General features: G+C 42.8%; 1 protein-coding gene across 1 annotated transcript; it reads right to left on the bottom strand.

Annotated features, from left to right (window-relative positions):
* Positions 1 to 2,815: 2,815 nt before the first annotated feature.
* On the bottom strand, positions 2,816 to 9,284 carry FAM111A (FAM111 trypsin like peptidase A). The gene is made up of 4 exons (XM_061612744.1): positions 9,246 to 9,284; positions 6,856 to 6,880; positions 4,274 to 5,796; positions 2,816 to 4,052 (listed from the first exon to the last, which is right to left on the bottom strand). Exons 1-3 carry the CDS (start codon positions 9,282 to 9,284, stop codon positions 4,532 to 4,534), a joined length of 1,329 nt encoding a protein of 442 aa, XP_061468728.1. The 3' UTR covers positions 2,816 to 4,052; positions 4,274 to 4,531.
* Between the last annotated feature and the right edge of the window lie 8,210 nt (positions 9,285 to 17,494).

Raw genomic sequence — 17,494 nt, 5'->3', positions numbered from 1 at the left:
TGACTTCAGAAAGTGCTGTGGCACCTGAACATGCCACTTCATACATTACTTTTTTAAAAAAAAATCTGCACACATTTGCAGACATACATTTTATGAGTACAGATGCCAGGATCAGCTCCCCACCGTGCTATGCGTGAAGTAACAAAGGTGAGCTGGTTTTTAATTTTTTTTTATTTAGATCCCACCCTTTCTCCAGCAGGAGCCCAGGGAACCAAACCAAAGCACTAAAAACACTTTAAAACAACATAAAAACAGACTTTAAAATACATTAAAACAAAACATCTTCAAAAACTTTGAAAAAAATTTCAAGACATCTTAAAAAAAAAGTTTAAAAACATTTATTTTAAAAAAAGTTTAAAAACATATTAAAAAGCAATTCCAACACAGACGCAGACTGGGACAAGGTTTCAACTTAAAAGGCTTGTTGAAAGAGGAAGGTCTTCAATAGGAGCCAAAAAGATCAGAGATGGCACCTGTCTAATATTTTAAAAATGTAAATGTACTGCCTTCAAGTCTATTCCGACTCATGGCGACCCTATGAATAGGGTTTTTATGAGGCTGAGAGGCAGTGACTGGCCCAAGGTCATCCAGTGAGTTTCATGGCTATGTGGGGATTCAAACCCTGGTCTCCCAGGTCGTAGTCCAACACCTTAACCCAGCCTTTCCCATCCAGTGTGCCTCCAAATGTTGTTGGACCACAATTCCCATCTTTCCTGACCATTGGCAATGCTGGCTGAGGCTGATGGGAGTTTTGATCCAACAACATCTGGAGGCACACTGGTTGGGAAAGGCTGCCTTAACCACTACACCACAAGAGTAGGGAATTCCACAGGGTAGGTGCCGCCACGCTAAAGGTCAGTTTCCTATATTGTACAGAACGGACCTCCTGATAAGATGATATTGCAGGAGGCCCTCACCTGCAGAGCACAGTGATCAACTGAGTATTTAAGGGATAAGACAGTCTTTTGGGTATCTTGGTCCCAAGCTAGGGCTTTGTACACCAAAACTAGAACCTTGAACTTGACCCGGTAGCAAATGGGTTTACTACAGAATAGTTTTGTTTAACACAGTCCACAGTTCACACAGTCCACTTGTGTGAGTTTGTGCAGATAATTCCTCATCCCCAGAGAAACTTCCACTTTAGAATTAGGATGACAAACTCTAGTCCTGCAACAGTTATATGGGAACCATACACATACAATGTTGGGAGATTCAGGAGACAACAGTGATTCCCCTCAGCTGGGGAATCTGGCTTGAAGATTCATAAGCAAGTGAATAAGTCTCAGCTAGCAAAACACTTGCAGTTGTCAACAGATACCTTTCACTTCCTGTCTCAAACCTCGAGGGGCAATATGCTTTCAACAGCAAGCTTGTACATTCATATACTTCCCAAAAGGAAAAATCATTTGTCCCACATATGTTTCAAAGCTATGGAAAACCCCAGTTTAACAAACATTTATACTTAAACATTGATTAACCTAAGTCGATAAATGTGCTTCTGCACTGTTTGCAGTCTAAATGCTGCAGCCCAATGACAGCAAAAAGATTAGGATGTCATTTGACTACAAACTATATGTATGCAAGTACAGAGATTAGCTGTAATCTAGAATCTCTCTTCCTTTGAACCCTTCTCATCTGATCTTTCTACGCCCAGTTGTCTGCTTCTGGTGATCCTTCATATAACCATGTCTGCCCCATCAGTTATCTCAGAGTCAGTAAAAGAGGAAGTGGGAGTAAAGCTTAAGGTACACGTTCTACCCCTTCAGTGAGTTTCCTAATTCAGGGCTGTTGCCAATGCTAAAATGAAAGAAACTGAAGTTGATTGAGGCAACAGGATGGATTCAGGAACTGAAAGCTTTATTAAATGAGTTCAATAATAGAAAGAACAGCATTAAATTATCAGTGAGATGAATGCATATGAATACACCCTAAACTCTATAAGCAAATTATAAAATTACAGAATAGCACATCTCAGTTCCCTGAGACTAAAAAACTCAAGGATGCTGCACTACCAGGTTTTATTTATTTTGGAGACCTATAGCATCTTTGTAATATTTCCTTTAGTTTATAGATATATAAGCAGAGCACAAGTGGAAGCAAAGGCAGTGTTAATACATATGACTAGGCAATAATGTGGCAACCTACTAATCTACATTCACCTGTATACCAATCATTATGTGAAATAGTATGTTCTGGGAGACATTATTTGTTAATTGATCGATAACATGAGTTCCCTGGGTAACATAGAATTCAACCATGTAAAACACTTTAAAACAAATGAAGAACTCAAAGGCCTGCACACTTTTGAGACATTTTGTTTGCTCCCAATAAAAGTAATGCCCAGTTGTGGATTTTGGATTTTTTTTTCTTGTGGATCAACATGGCTGCCTTTGCTTTTTTTGTAATTAAAAACATAGGGTAAAGTCCAATGTCATATGAGCGGTCATTCATTCAAGGAGCCAGGCTTCTCCTTTCTCATCTACCCCTGCAGCATCCCGTGCATCCTTAAAATCTGCTGCAGAGGGTTAGGGAACTCAACAGAACAAATTTTGGGGGCATGCAGGGGGGAGAAGGCTTGTCCTATGCAGGCTTGTCTCATTGCACAAGCAGATGAACATCATTGGATACTACTGTTGATCAGGAGATCCAATCAGGGCTCATGCACATCATGTCAAATTCTGGCCTATGCATCAGCATTCATAGGATCATTCAATCCGTGTTTAATTTGCTCAACAGCAACCCAGTGGAATGAGGAGTAAAGCATAACTACAGAAAAACCACAAACTCAAAACTATAACTGAAATGAATTCACTGGTTTATTGATGTACAAAGCTTAATGGTGTTATGAAACAATGAACTGATAGAAAATAAAACAAAAATATTTGAAACTACAGCAACTTAAAGTAATTTAGAAAATACCTTAAAGTAATCTGATATATATTTACATATGCTAATCAATGATTAATGAGATTATGAACCAACAACAGAATAAAAATATGAATAGCATTGAAAAGATTATAGATTGCATTGGCAAAACAAACATTTTGGATAAATTATATATATATGCACACACGTTTACACACTGTATCATTAGTGCAGCCATTTCAAAAGGGCTCCCACTCTTATCTCTAAACTAGGAGTAGCCAAAATTGTGCCCTTTGGTTGTTATTGGACTCCAGATCCCATTGGCTCCAGCCAGCATGGCCAATAGTCAGGGATGATGGGGGATGTAGTCCAACATCTGGAAGGTACCGCATTGGTTATCTCTGCTCTACACCAAGGCAAACTGCACAACAGTTGTGCCTAGCCTCCAGGTCAACAGAACGAGATTACAATGTATCATTTGTAATTCAGTAATATGAGAGCATTTTGGATATTCTGTTCATAGGGTTTCCAAAGTTACTAAAGTAATGACAACAGAAAATTTATGTAACTTTAAAGTTAACAAAAAGGACGTTGAACTTGTCAAGAATTATCAATACCTTGGCACAGTCATTAACCAAAATGGAGACAATAGTCAAGAAATCAGAAGAAAGCTAGGACTGGGGAGGGCAGCTGTGAGAGAACTAGAAAAGGTCCTCAAATGCAAAGATATATCACTGAACACTAAAGTCAGGATTGTTCAGACCATGGTATTCCCGATCTCTATGTATGGGATGTGGAAGTTGGACAGTGAAAAAAGTGGGTAAGAGAAAAATCAACTCATTTGAAATGTGATGTTGGAGGACAGCTTTGCGCATACCATCGACTGCGAAAAAGACAATTGTGTGTTAGAACAAATTAAACCAGAACTATCACTAGAAGCTAATATGATGAAACTGAGGTTATCATACTTCGGACTCATCATGAGAAGACATGATTCACTAGAAAGGACAATAATGCTGGGAAAGACAGAAGGGAATAGAAAAAGAGGAAGACCAAACAAGAGATGGATTGATTCCATAAAGGAATCAGGTCCATAGACCTGAACTTACAAGATCTGAACAGGGTGGTTCATGACAGATGCTATTGGAAGTCACTGATTCATAGGGTCGTCATAAGTCGTAATCGACCTGAAGGCACATAACAACAACAACAATGTGCTTATGTATCAAAGATGTATCACTGAACTGTATCAATATGAGAGCATTGGTCAGGAGTCTGATAACTTTTGCAAGGCACTGTATGTATATGTGTCTGTGCATGCATGTTAATATATATATCCCAACCCCACTACTTGTGCATTTTAGCTCTAACCTCCCTAGCTTATTAAATCAAGAAAAAGCATAGTTACCTATCCAAAGCTGATGCTCCAGCACCTTCAGGGCTTGTGGCCTTCAGTTTAGGTGGACTGCATGAAGCAAGGCAGATAGAGGCAAGCAAGAAAGAAGAACTAAGGACCAAACAAACAGTCATTCATAGACTCCACAATACACAATCCCAATATAGATATACACAAAAACATGGCACAGGAAAGACAAAGATGCCAGGTGCCTCTGCCAAAAAGGTGCTCTTCCACAACCACCAGGGGGCACCATAGACGGTAGATATTTTAATCTATCTCCATAGGTTCACCTGAGGCAGCTTCTCCTGTATCAGGACCAGTCTGTATACCAGAAACAATTTGAGAGTCATACCAACATTTATGTTTCTTTTCAATTACTGAAAGGATTGACTTCATTGAATAGCCGAATTCAATTATGCTGCGCTGCTTGGATTTGCCTCTATAATGGTAACCAGCAGCATGCACTGCAACAAGGTTTCCATTTTTGTCAAATACAGGTGAACCTGATGATCCCCAGAAGAAAGAGGTATCATAGGTAACTACATCAAGTTTATTGATTACTTCTGAGTAAACTCTTGGACTGAGCATATGGATGCAGCGGCTACCCTCGGCATGGTAGCCACAGTTAAAGTTGTTGCATTCTGCCTCCTGGCCCTGCTGATAACGACAGTCACACTCCTGCTGACGCTGACATACAGTGACAACAGAACAGCTATCCAGAGACTTTGTTTCTCCATCTGGATGACCAATGATGTAAAGAATACCAACAAATGGTGGAGGGTAAGTAAATGGCACCAGGCCTTCTGGAAGTTTGCTTTCATTTTCATTTTCCTTCAGTTGCAGGACGGCAAAATCAAGATCTTTATCTGATATTTCAAGCCACTCCTCAAGTGAAAACCAGTCTTCTTCCTTAGGATGGTTGTCTTCATAGGAGAAAGTCACACGGGCCGACTTGCTCATTTTGACTGCCCATTCCTTTTCTTCAATCCCATCTCCAACTATCATCCCTACCACATGGTGGCAGGTTAGTATGTATCTATTGCATAAAACAAAGCAAGTGGCAGAACCCTCCTTTCCAGTAATGCCCCATTCTATATACCCAACTGAACGACTGAGATTAGCCTGGATCTTTACCATCTTAATTGGAGTGGCATTCTTTATCTCCTTGCTGTAATGTGTTTTGTACACTTTCAGGATATCATTTGGCTGCTTGTGTTGCTTCTTGGCATTTGCAAAAAAGTCATCAATGATGTCTTTTTGTTTCTTCAAGCTAGGATAGCAGTCCAGGAGATGAGGTTTAAAATAATGGAAGGTTCTGAGCTTTTGAGAGGCCTGAGGAACCAATTCCTTATTTGGACCACCACCAGATTTAGCATGTTTCTCCACTTCCACATAAAAGGTCCTGTTAGATAACCTGTTAACTGAATGAGTGTTAGGTATGGCCTTGTTACCTTCCATCAGTTTCCAGTCTTTTTCCTCTAGCTCAGGTATGAAGCGACCATCTTTGCACAGGGCAGCCTTTATGGTTTCTCCTTTGGGGGCAAATACACACAGCATACAGTATTCTTTAGTGGCTACACCCACTAGTAGCATGCAACCCCCCACGGATTAGCCTAGGGTGAACACAGCCCTTTGTTTAAAAGTTAGCCACCCCTGCCTTATAAAATCCCAACACCCACCCTTTGCCCTCTACAGTTCCTAAATTTCAATTTCATGTGCACCATAATGGCCCTAGAAGGAAAAGCTATTTCCACTCAGTGTGGCACCAAAAGTACTGCTTAAGACAGTTACTTAAGGCAGGAATGGGGAACCAGGTGCCCTCCAGATGTTTTTGGACTACAGCTCATACAATTTCTGACTATTGCCCATGTTGGCTACAGCTGATGGGAGATGAAGTCCAATGATAGCTGAAGGGCCACAGGTTCCCCTTCCCTGGCTTAAGGTCTCCTAGTTACAAAGGTTAGCCTTCACATCATACATTTAAAGCATATGACCTAATCCAAAGAATCCTGGGAACTGTAGCTGTGCCAGAGGTAAATTACAGTTTCCAGGAACCTTTGGGGGAAGTCATGTGCTTCAAATGCGTGATGTGTACAGCTATAGTGGGTGGAAGAAAGCAGCAGCAGCAACACAGGATGGCTGACAGCTCCATGTCAGTAGGGCAGTGGAATCTGTCCTGGGTTTTAGTCTGAACTTTGGAGGAGGTGACCAAGGCACTGGAACTGAAAGCTCCTTGGACAGCTTCTTGAAAGTTCAGAATAAATCCTAGGACAGATTCCACTGCCCCACTGACATGGAGCCACCAGCCGCCACTGATGGCTGATAAATTTGCCTCACTATGCTGGATAACGCGGCAGAGAGACTTGCACCCGCTCTCTCCTTAAAGCAAGAATCAAGCGTCCGCTCTCCGGGCCAGTCCAAACCGCTCCGTAGAATTTTGCCAAAAGTTGCGGGGGGGGGGCGATCGGTGACGAATTCCAGGCTCCATTTGCAAACGCAGCAACTCTGCCCGACCCTTACGAATCTCCCACACCGCCCACTGCCGAAGAGAGACCACCCATTCCCACATCGAGGGGCCACCTCAGGCCTACCTGTAGAAAAAAGCCACCAGCTCCCCTTTTCCAGTTCAAATTTCCCGTGCTAACGCTCTCCCGGAAACGGCTCTCAAATGCCACTTAAAATCGGAGACGGGAGTAAAGAGAAACTCGTGTTCTTATTGGGTGACACATAGCGTAGCAAGTCGTCAGGCGTTTCTTTTCCAAGCTGTTAAATCAAAGGAATATTAATAGTTCTCCCCAGCCGTCCGGCGAATTTTCACGGGTGAGACAGAAGTTAGTAATTTCCCAAAGCACTAGAGTGCTGACTAATATTTACAGTTTACTGCGGTGTAGTGAAGATAATCGATAGCACGTTTGTATGGAACTGACTCCCAAGAAAGTGTGAGCCCAGCACTACAACCTTGGAGGATGCGATTCCAAACGGTCCATCGTCTGCAAACTTCAGGGCAGTATGCAGTCCTACAATGGGCGGAGAGAGGAGAGACTTAGTATTCACTGTGGTGTAAAATTTTCACTCAGAGCTCTAATTCAAATTTAAGAATTTATAATTGAGTGAGCGAAAATTTACGCTAGGATTAAACTAGAGTCTCCAACTGGAGAGGATGAAGGATAAATGCTTAATTGGCAGCTATTTATTGGGCTTTAAATGCCTGTGGATTAATTTATTCTTCATGCCACCCTGCTAGCTTTATCCTTTAATCAGGGGCAACGCTGCTGATTCACTGATTTAAGTCTTGCGTTGCTTTTGCAAGGGAGCTCTTTGTTTACAGAAACAAAGGTTGTTATCTCAGTAGGATAAAACAGGAATAAAAACTTCTAGTGTAAGAACATACGAGGAACCCTGCTGGATCAGTGGGCAACCAGATGCCTATGGGAAGCCCACAAGTGGGACATGAGTGCAATAGCACTCTTCTCACTCGTGATCCTCAGCAACCGGCATTCAGAGGCATACCACCCTGGACAGTGGGGACAGAAGACAGCCATTATGGCTAGTAGTCCTATGCCATAATATAATGCATTTGACTCCTCACTGCATAGCCGGGTGCTTAGTTTAGGCCAGGGGTTGCCAGCCTTTTTGAACTGTTTGTCACATTTCAAATTTTGAGAGTGCTGGGGGCACGTAATACTTGTTCTGTACTTGTAAGAAATCTAATTTTTAGCACCTACACTTTGGAACTTTTTGCCTATTGCCATCAGGCAGGTGCCTTTGCTGTATTCTTTCTGGCACCTGCTAAAACATTTTTGTTCACAGGCAAACTTATTCAAATATGCAGATGTTGACATGTGTTTTAGTTTGTTTTTAGCTATTGTTTTTAATTATAGTTTGAAATCTTTAATTCCTGTGTTTGTCTTTTGATAGTTTTGATGTTTTCTTATTTTTTTTGTAAACTTCTTAGAGGTGTTATGTACAATCAAATGGTATAAATGTAACATGACCATTGAGAACTGGGAAGCCTTGGCCCATGAGCGTCCCAGTTGGAGGTCGGCCATTGTCAAAGGTGCTATGGACTTTGAAGAAGCACGAGTATAGGGCAAAAGGGACAAACGAGCTAAGCGGAAGGCACATCAAGCAAATCCTCATTGTGACCATCTTCCATCTGGAAACCTATGTCCTCACTGTGGGGAGGCTGTGTGGATCCAGAATTGGCCTCTCACAGTCACTTATGGACCCACTGTTAAAGACCTTACCCTGGAAGACAATCTTACTCGGCCACGAGTGATTGCCAATGAATGAATGACAGTTTGTTAAATAAAAAATAAACCACCTAAAAGAAATATGTTTGAATCACCTGGAAGCAACAGCTATGCATTTATTACTTGATAAAATAATTGCCTAGAAAGGCCGCCTCAGTGCTTGCTTGCTAGATTAGAATGATACCAAGTTGCTTTGTTGAATATGAAATGTACAAGTTGCTTGCTTTTCACCACTGCTGCCAGTAGATGATGCTATAAAACATATCCTATTCACTTATTCTGCTGTCGTCTGTATTATGCTGTAAATAAATCTACAATTCAGATGAAAATTGTTTGTGTATGAGAAAAAAGTTTAGAGCAATTAATTCAATCATATCTTACTGAACAGGGACAAATTAAAAGTGGTGGGGAATCCGGACAATTGTACTGATGGACATAAGAAGAGCCCTGCTGGATCAGACCAGTAGCCCATCTGGTCTAGCATCCTGTTGTGTCAGTGACCAGCCAGATGCCCATGGGAAGCCCACAAGCAGAACCTGAGCACAATAGCACTCTCCTCACTTGTGATTCCCAGCAATTGGCATTCAGAAGCACACAGTTCCCACACGGCAAGTAGAACATACCCATTCTGGCTAGTAGCTATAGATACCCTTTTGGGCAGTTGTGGTGCATGTGGTGGGGTGAAGCCATGGAGCTGCCTTTCCAACACTGCTATGGCTGCTGCTTACCAGGACGGGGAGGGGGTGACAGTGAGGTTGGGGCCGCATGGGAGCCCTGCGCCAGCCCTATCCAGGTAAGTAGCAGCAATGTCGGTGTTGGGAGGTTGCGTTCATAGCTCTGTTCCACTATTCCATGTTGCTACTGATTTTGAGTCGTTTATCATTTGTGTTTAAATCTAATTAAAATTTATCATCACCAATACTTTCCTTATTTAAGCTCACTTCTGAAGTTAACACCTTTTTCTGATATAGGTCTTATGCCATAAAAGTTACATCATGGGCATCATTCAGCTAAGTAATTTCCCCCATTGCTGCCTGTCTATGCCTTGGGAAAGCTTTTCCTGTTAATATTCTGCTCGTTATGTAGTTTAGAGACACAGGATGAAATAAAAATGGCAATCCCTTCTTGCGGCTTTCCCTCTCGCTTCCAATATTAAATCCAGGAAGCCGTAGTGTAATGAGCTTCCTTAGCTTAGCTCAATGTGAGGCCACAGCTTTGCCAGATTCAATCCCTGGCATCTTCAGTTAGGACTGGGAAAGGCCCTTGTCTGAAACTCTGGAGAGCTACTGCCAGTCTAGAAATCATGAACTAGATGGACCAAAGGTCTGACTAGATAAAAGGGAGTTAACCATGTTCCTAGTGAATATCCAAAATGATGGATGAATGCTGATAATCCCAGATGGATTTCATGCATGTCCAAAAACATCAGTTTCCTTACTTCTTAGGCGTACACCAGTGAATGACATTTAGATGACAACATTCACTACGGTATCTCCTGAGTTTTTGACATTCACAGAATGTCAATGGAGCCAACATTCTGGATGGTAATTATAGCATCCTTAAACCCTGTACTTTGGAAGAGTACATCTTGCCTGAAGATCTCTTTGGCAGCTTTGCAGATTGGGAAAAGCATATCCTTTAACACTAGCTTAAACGTTGTGTTATATATTCCCCCATTCCATCTCCTGTTCCAGAGATCCTGCACCACAGTCTTTACCAACTACTCCTTCTGAAGTTGTCTGGAAAGGTCCCCAGTAGAAGAGTGAATGACTCCCCCTGCCAAGCATTGGGTGATGGTGATGAACGCTAAGCCTACACAGAAGAAGGACTTCCGGTTGACAAAGGCCTGCTGTTGGGGGATGCACTATGTAGCAAAAGCTCTTTGTGTATGTGTGATGTTCCTGTATTAATGTAAATATGGTAAGTGCTGTTTGTTTAGAAGATACATGGTAAGTGGAATGAAAGAGAAGGGGGAGTAGATGAGCAGTAGAATGCTGGATGATTGGCTGAGCGTTTGAATGGCTGAGAGTATAAATGGAAGAATGACAGTTGAATCTGAGAGGTGTTGTGGGTTGTTTTGGAGGTGTTTGGTGGGTGTTAGGTGGTGGATGTCAGGAGAGTGTGGAGAAAGAGGGAGTGGGAGTTCTAGTTAATGATAAGTCAAGTATCACAGGAATAGATGAAACCATATGCTTAAGTACCATTAGAAAAGTAATCTTGTTATTTCTGTTATTTAATAAATACTATTTTGGTTTACCAAAGGCCTGATCCTTGGCTGGGGTTTCACAGACCAGAAGGAAGGGTAAGGTAATTACCAAGGCTGAAGGGCAACCGTAACAAATGGTGGCAGCGGTGAAGAGGAGAATAATAACATTACAAGTATCCAGAGCAACCCCGAGTTATATGAGTTATCTACATTGATACAAGGGGGTTGGGAACAGCATAAGCACAGAGTCACAAAAGTAACCAGACAGAGAGAGGCTCAGACAAAGTCTCTGGGAACATTGGTTATAGAACGTGACTGGTGGTGCTGCCTAGCAGGGGGATCTAGTGAGATCTGTGCTAGAGCGGAGAGAGAAACCATAAAAAAAGGACAGTCCAGACTGGTGGAGTCCCTGGTGGTGTCTAGTGAAAGGCAGTAGCCACGAGCAGGTAGGAACCTGACAGGGAGAACCAGGGAAGGGCGTCACAGGTGGTGGCTGTAGCGGTGGGATATGGACAAAAGAGAGTCCCTAACAGTGGTGTGGCAAACAGAAATAACAAATAAAGATTACTTGTGAGAGTGACTGGCAAAGAGTGTGTGGCAAAGAGTGAGTGAACTCCAACACCATGGCTGAATATATAAAGATGAAAAGAGAGGAGCTGGTGGAGAAGTGCATAACGTTCAATTTACCTCACGAGGGTAAAGGAGTAGACGAATTGCGGGTAGCACTGATAGCTTTTATAACTGTCCAGCAAAAACAACCTGTCAGGGAAGAGACCCCAGAAGGGTATTCAAGCAATCCCGCTTATATAGAGTATTTGAGAGAGAAGTTAAGATGGGAGGCTGATGAGAAAGACAAGCAGAGGGAGTTGGAAACTGAGAGATTGAGGAGGGAGGCTGATGAGAAAGACAAGCAGAGGGAGTTGGAAATTGAGAGAATGGGAATGGAGTTTGAGGAGAGGGAGAAGCAACGAGCATTGGATGCTGAGATACAGGTGGAAAAGTTAAAATTTGAAAGAGAGAAGTTTCATTCTGATGAAACAAGAAAGGACAGAAATGAAACTAAAATAAAGGTGACACCGAAAGATTTTGCAATGTTTGAGTCTGGACAAGATCCACAGATTTACCTCAGCACCTTTGAAAAGGCAGCTCAAATGTGGGGGCTACCGGAGGATAAATATATGCAATATTTATCAAACCTGATCAAAGAGGAATTGGCAGAGGTATACCAATATTTCCCCTCAGACAGGCCCGTCACATGTGCCGAGTTTAAAGTGGCAGTGTACAAAAGATTCAGACTGGGACCTGACTATTTTAGAAAGTTATTCCAAAACTGTCAGATCCAAGCAGGGAGGTCTTTTGTTGAACTGGGAGCAAAGTTGATGGATATATTTGGAAAGTGGATGAGTAGTGCCAAAGCACAGTCAGTGGAAGAGGTGAAAAGCCTCATGATACTGGATCAATTATTCCATCGGTTACCACCAGAAATAAGGCTCCTGGTCAAAGACCGTTCCCCTACATCGGTGCAGGAGGCCGCAGAGATGGCGGATCACTTTGCCTCCAATAGAACTGGCTGGGTGGGGAAAACATCAAGAGAGTTTAAACCCAGACCATATAATGGCGGCAAAAAGGATGTGGTACCACAGTGAGGGAGTCCTCCAATAAAATCTGAAGGACACAGGACAGCACAGAGTGGATCTGTATACCCTAAGATGGAGGAGAAATTATGCTATAAATGTGGTAGACCGGGGCACCTACATTTTCAATGTGGAGGTTGCCAACCCCATTAGTAATCCTGCTCAGGGAAGGGCAGTGAAAACAGAACCAAAAGAGCTGGAAACGAGAAAGGTTCAATTCTGCCAGATAAACTGGACAGAAGTAAAAGACTTTGATACGAGTCTAAGAGAGGAAGTGTGTGTTCAAGGGGCAAATTATTGGGCATTGCTTGATACTGGTGCTGCTCAGACATTTCTGAGGCCAGATTTAATAAAATCTGAGGAAATATTACCTCAGGAAACGGTGACTATCCAAGGAGTGAGGGGTGGACCAGAAAGCTTACCCATGGCCCTAGTAAACATACAGTGGAGAGGCAGAGAGGAAAAATATAGAGTAGGTATTAATGCCCAACAACAAGAACCAGTGATACTGGGAAGAGATGTAATGGGGGCACAAGGAAAAATATATGTGGTAACCAGACGACAACTTGGCAGAGAAACAGAAGCCATGTTAAAAGGGGCTAAAGAAAACAGGGTAGAACCTGTTATCAAGCCTAAGGTCACCATAGCAACCCTTGGCAGGCCTGCTGAAGGAGACAAACTGTATCAAATGGTCTCTAGTGAAGAGGCAGAGCAGTTCAGGGAAGAGCTGGATAAAGATACAAGTTTGAAGCAAATAAAGGACCAAGCCCTGACACAACAGGTTCCCTTTACTGACAAACTGAGGAATCAAATTGTGTGTAATGGGATTTTATATAGACTGTGGATGCCTGCTGAGAGAGAGAATGAATGCGAACCAGTGAAGCAACTGATAGTACCTAGCAAATACAGAACCAGATTGCTAGAGGTAGCCCACGATGTCCCATGTGCAGGACATCTGGGAATAAAGAAGACCAAGAGGGGATTGGCTGCACGCTATTTTTGGCCAAATATCTCTAAAGATGTAAAACAATATTGTTTATCTTGTAGTATATGCCAAAAGGTGGGGAAAAGTGGAGTAAAGACTAAGGCACCCTTAAAGCCCCTTCCTATAATTGGACAACCCTTTTATAGAGTGGGAGTAGATTTGGTGGGCCCTTTTTTCAAACCCACAAGGCATGGCAAGAAATATCTATTGGTGGTGGTGGATTTTGCCACCAGGTACCCAGACGCTGAAGCATTAAGATCCGTAGAAGCCCCTGTAGTGGCAGAGGCTTTGTTAAAAATCTTTATGAGGCTGGGTTTCCCTCATGAAGTGCTGACGGATCAAGGCAGTGTATTCATGGGAGAAGTGATGCAATGTATGTGGAAGTGTTGTGGTCTAAAACATCTAAAGACAACCACTTACCATCCAGCCACTAATGGATTGACTGAGAGATTCAATGGGGTTCTGAAGGGCATGATAAGAAGTTATGTTCAAGATCACCCACAAGACTGGGATGAACGTTTGGGGTGCTTCTTATTTGCATACAGAGAAGTCCCTCAGGAGTCAACAGGCTTCTCACCCTTTAAACTGATGTTCACTAGAAAAGTGAGGGGACCTTTGGAACTGTTAAAAAATTCATGGGAAGGAACCCTGGGAGAGTACAAAACATCTGTAGTTGATTTTGTATTAGACTTCCGCAGCAAATTAACATCAATGATGGAAGTTGTGCAAAAGAATTTGAGTCAAGCTCAGGAGAAGCAAAGTTACTGGTATGACAGAACAGCCAGGGAACGTATGTATGATGTGGGAGATATGGTTATGGCATTCATACCCAGGAAACACGATAAATTACAGGCTAACTGGGAGGGACCATATACCATAAGGGAAAAGCTTGACACAGTGACGTATGTAATTACCACAGACCAATTAAACAAACACAAAGTGGTTCATGTAAATATGTTGAAACTTTATCATACCAGGGATGCAAAGGTGTTGCAAGTTACCTTATTCCCTGAGGGAAGTGGGCCTGAACTTCCAGATTTGGTACAGGAAAGCAAAGACAAAGGAGGGGTAGATCAATTGGAATGGTCAGAGGAGGTGAAAGAAGAAGTAAAGGAAGAGATTCTGAGAGTTTTGAAAAACTATGGAGATCTCTTTAGCAATAAACCTGGCCGAACCAGTATAGTCAGACATTCCATTGATACTGGAAATCATGCCCCAATCAGATCTGTTCCGTACCGTGTGAGTGGGAAAGTTTTGAGTGAAATTAAAAAGGAGGTCGAAGATATGCTGGAACTAGGAGTGATCAGGGAATCCATCAGTCCCTGGGCCTCAAGTATTGTGCTGGTTCCGAAAAAAGATGGAACCACAAGATTTTGTATTGATTATCGTTTAATCAATAAAATTACTGTCCCAGATGCATATCCTATGCCTAGGGTGGACGCAATGTTAGAGTTGTTGGGTGCAGCAACCATTATCTCTACGATAGACCTCTGTAAAGGATCTTGGCAGATGGAACTAGACGAGCAATCCAGAGCCAAAACTGCCTTCAGTACACCGGATGGGTTATATGAGTTTGTGACCTTACCCATGGGACTAAGGAACTCACCAAGTTCGTTTCAGAGGCTAATTAATACTGTGTTGCGAGGCATGTCAGATTTTGCAGTGGCCTATATAGATGACGTGGCCATTTTCAGCAAGTCGGTGCCTGAGCATGTCCAACACCTGACGGCAGTATTAGAGGCCTTAAGAAAAGCAGGGCTAACAATAAAAGCTAAGAAATGCCAGTTTGGATTGAATGAAGTAATCTATTTAGGACATAAGGTGGGGAGTGGGAAAATCACCCCCTTATGGAGCAAAGTTGAGGCAATACAATCATGGCCTATCCCCTTAACAAAGAAACAAGTTAGGGCATTTTTAGGTGTGGCTGGATTTTACCGAAAGTTTGTGAAAGATTTTGGGGAAATAGCAACCCCCTTGCATGAGCTGACAAAGAAAAAGTGTGCTGAACGTGTGGTATGGACGGATGAATGTCAAAAGGCTTTTGATCTTCTGAAGCAAGCCTTGTGCCAAGGACCTATATTAATAGCACCAGACTATGAGCAACCATTCATCGTGGCTACGGATGCGTCGGACCTCGCGCTGGGAGTCGTCTTGCTGCAGGAGAGAGGAGGCACCAGACATCCGGTGGCGTATCTTAGTCGCAAGCTAACATCGAGGGAGAAGAATTATTCGTCGGTCCAAAAGGAGTGCCTAGCGGTCGTGTGGGGACTGAGCAAGTTGCGCCCATACGTGTGGGGACGAAGATTTACGGTGACGACGGATCATCGGGCCTTGTTATGGTTACAGACTATGAAAAACCATAACACTATGCTGCAGAGGTGGTCCTGGGCTCTACAAGACTATCAAGTGGACTTCAAGTTCATCAAAGGCAAGGACAATGTGTTGGCTGATGGACTTTCAAGGCAAGTGGCCGGGACTGCAGTGACGTGACGCAGACGTAGGAACAAAAAAGACATTTTCCCCATAAAGACTTGGTTTTATTGTTAACGCGACGTATGAATCCTAGAGCAGGAATAATACTTTGCTGTTATTTTTAAGGGGGGGGGGGAAATGTGATGTTCCTGTATTAATGTAAATATGGTAAGTGCTGTTTGTATAGAAGATACATGGTAAGTGGAATGAAAGAGGAGGGGGAGTAGATGAGCAGTAGAATGCTGGATGATTGGCTGAGCGTTTGAATGGCTGAGAGTATAAATGGAAGAATGACAGTTGAATCTGAGAGGTGTTGTGGGTTGTTTTGGAGGTGTTTGGTGGGTGTTAGGTGGTGGATGTCAGGAGAGTGTGGAGAAAGAGGGAGTGGGAGTTCTAGTTAATGATAAGTCAAGTATCACAGGAATAGATGAAACCATATGCTTAAGTACCATTAGAAAAGTAATCTTGTTATTTCTGTTATTTAATAAATACTATTTTGGTTTACCGAAGGCCTGATCCTTGGCTGGGGTTTCACAGACCAGAAGGGAGGGTAAGGTAATTACCAAGGCTGAAGGGCAACAATAACAAATGGTGGCAGCGGTGAAGAGGAGAATAATAACATTACAAGTATCCAGAGCAACCCCGAGTTATATGAGTTATCTACATTGATACAAGGGGGTTGGGAACAGCATAAGCACAGAGTCACAAAAGTAACCAGACAGAGAGAGGCTCAGACAAAGTCTCTGGGAACATTGGTTATAAAACGTGACTGGTGGTGCTGCCTAGCAGGCGGATCTAGTGAGATCTGTGCTAGAGCGGAGAGAGAAACCATAAAAAAAGGACAGTCCGGACTGGTGGAGTCCCTGGTGGTGCCTAGTGAAAGGCAGTAGCCACGAGCAGGTAGGAACCTGACAGGGAGAACCAGGGAAGGGCGTCACATATGCTGTGGCAAAAAGCCTGCAGCTTGCATGGGGATGAACATCTGCTGAAGCGGATAACGTGATGAGACAAATAGAGAGAGAATTTAACTGCTGATGACGCTATTGGGGCCGTGGACATGTGGAGGATGAAGAACATCCAAAAAGGAGGAAGTGAAACAATATTGTTAAGGGGATAGAAGTGGCTGAATATGTTGCTTGAGATCTAAATTTCGTAGTAACAAGACATTGCTGAAGTCTTGTGAACTCATTGATTAGGATTCATACATTCGGTTGCACTTACTGTGTTGCTTTTGGTGACATTGCTGGTTTGTTAGCATCACTACATTGTTAGCATGCCTCAGTATTGCAGGACTGCATAGGGAGTGGCCAGTGCATATACTGGCTTTGCTGAGGTTAGTAAAAGAGGACTAGCTAAGAGAGGTACTTCTCTAAGCAAGAACTATATCTGATGCAAAGAGCTCCAATTGTGCTGATAAAGACAAGCTCTCCTTGCCTGAAGCAGTTCCAGGAAAATGTCTGCCCATTCCATCAGTGAAGCCTTGGCATGGACTGACTGGAGAAGATCCAGGTCTTGTTTCCACCTCAGAATTGAAAGGACTTGACCGTTCTCCTTTACTGAAACTGTTAAATGTGCTGATGAGGGGAGGACAATGGTTGCTCAGCAGTTACAGTTTGTTCTACCTGGCATTTGTGATTAATTTACTCTCAAACGGAATTGTATCTTTCCCCCTCTGTGGTC

Source organism: Rhineura floridana, chromosome 2, assembly GCF_030035675.1.
Source record: "Rhineura floridana isolate rRhiFlo1 chromosome 2, rRhiFlo1.hap2, whole genome shotgun sequence".
NCBI lineage: Eukaryota > Metazoa > Chordata > Lepidosauria > Squamata > Rhineuridae > Rhineura > Rhineura floridana.
This window is presented reverse-complemented; position numbering and strand designations above follow the sequence as displayed.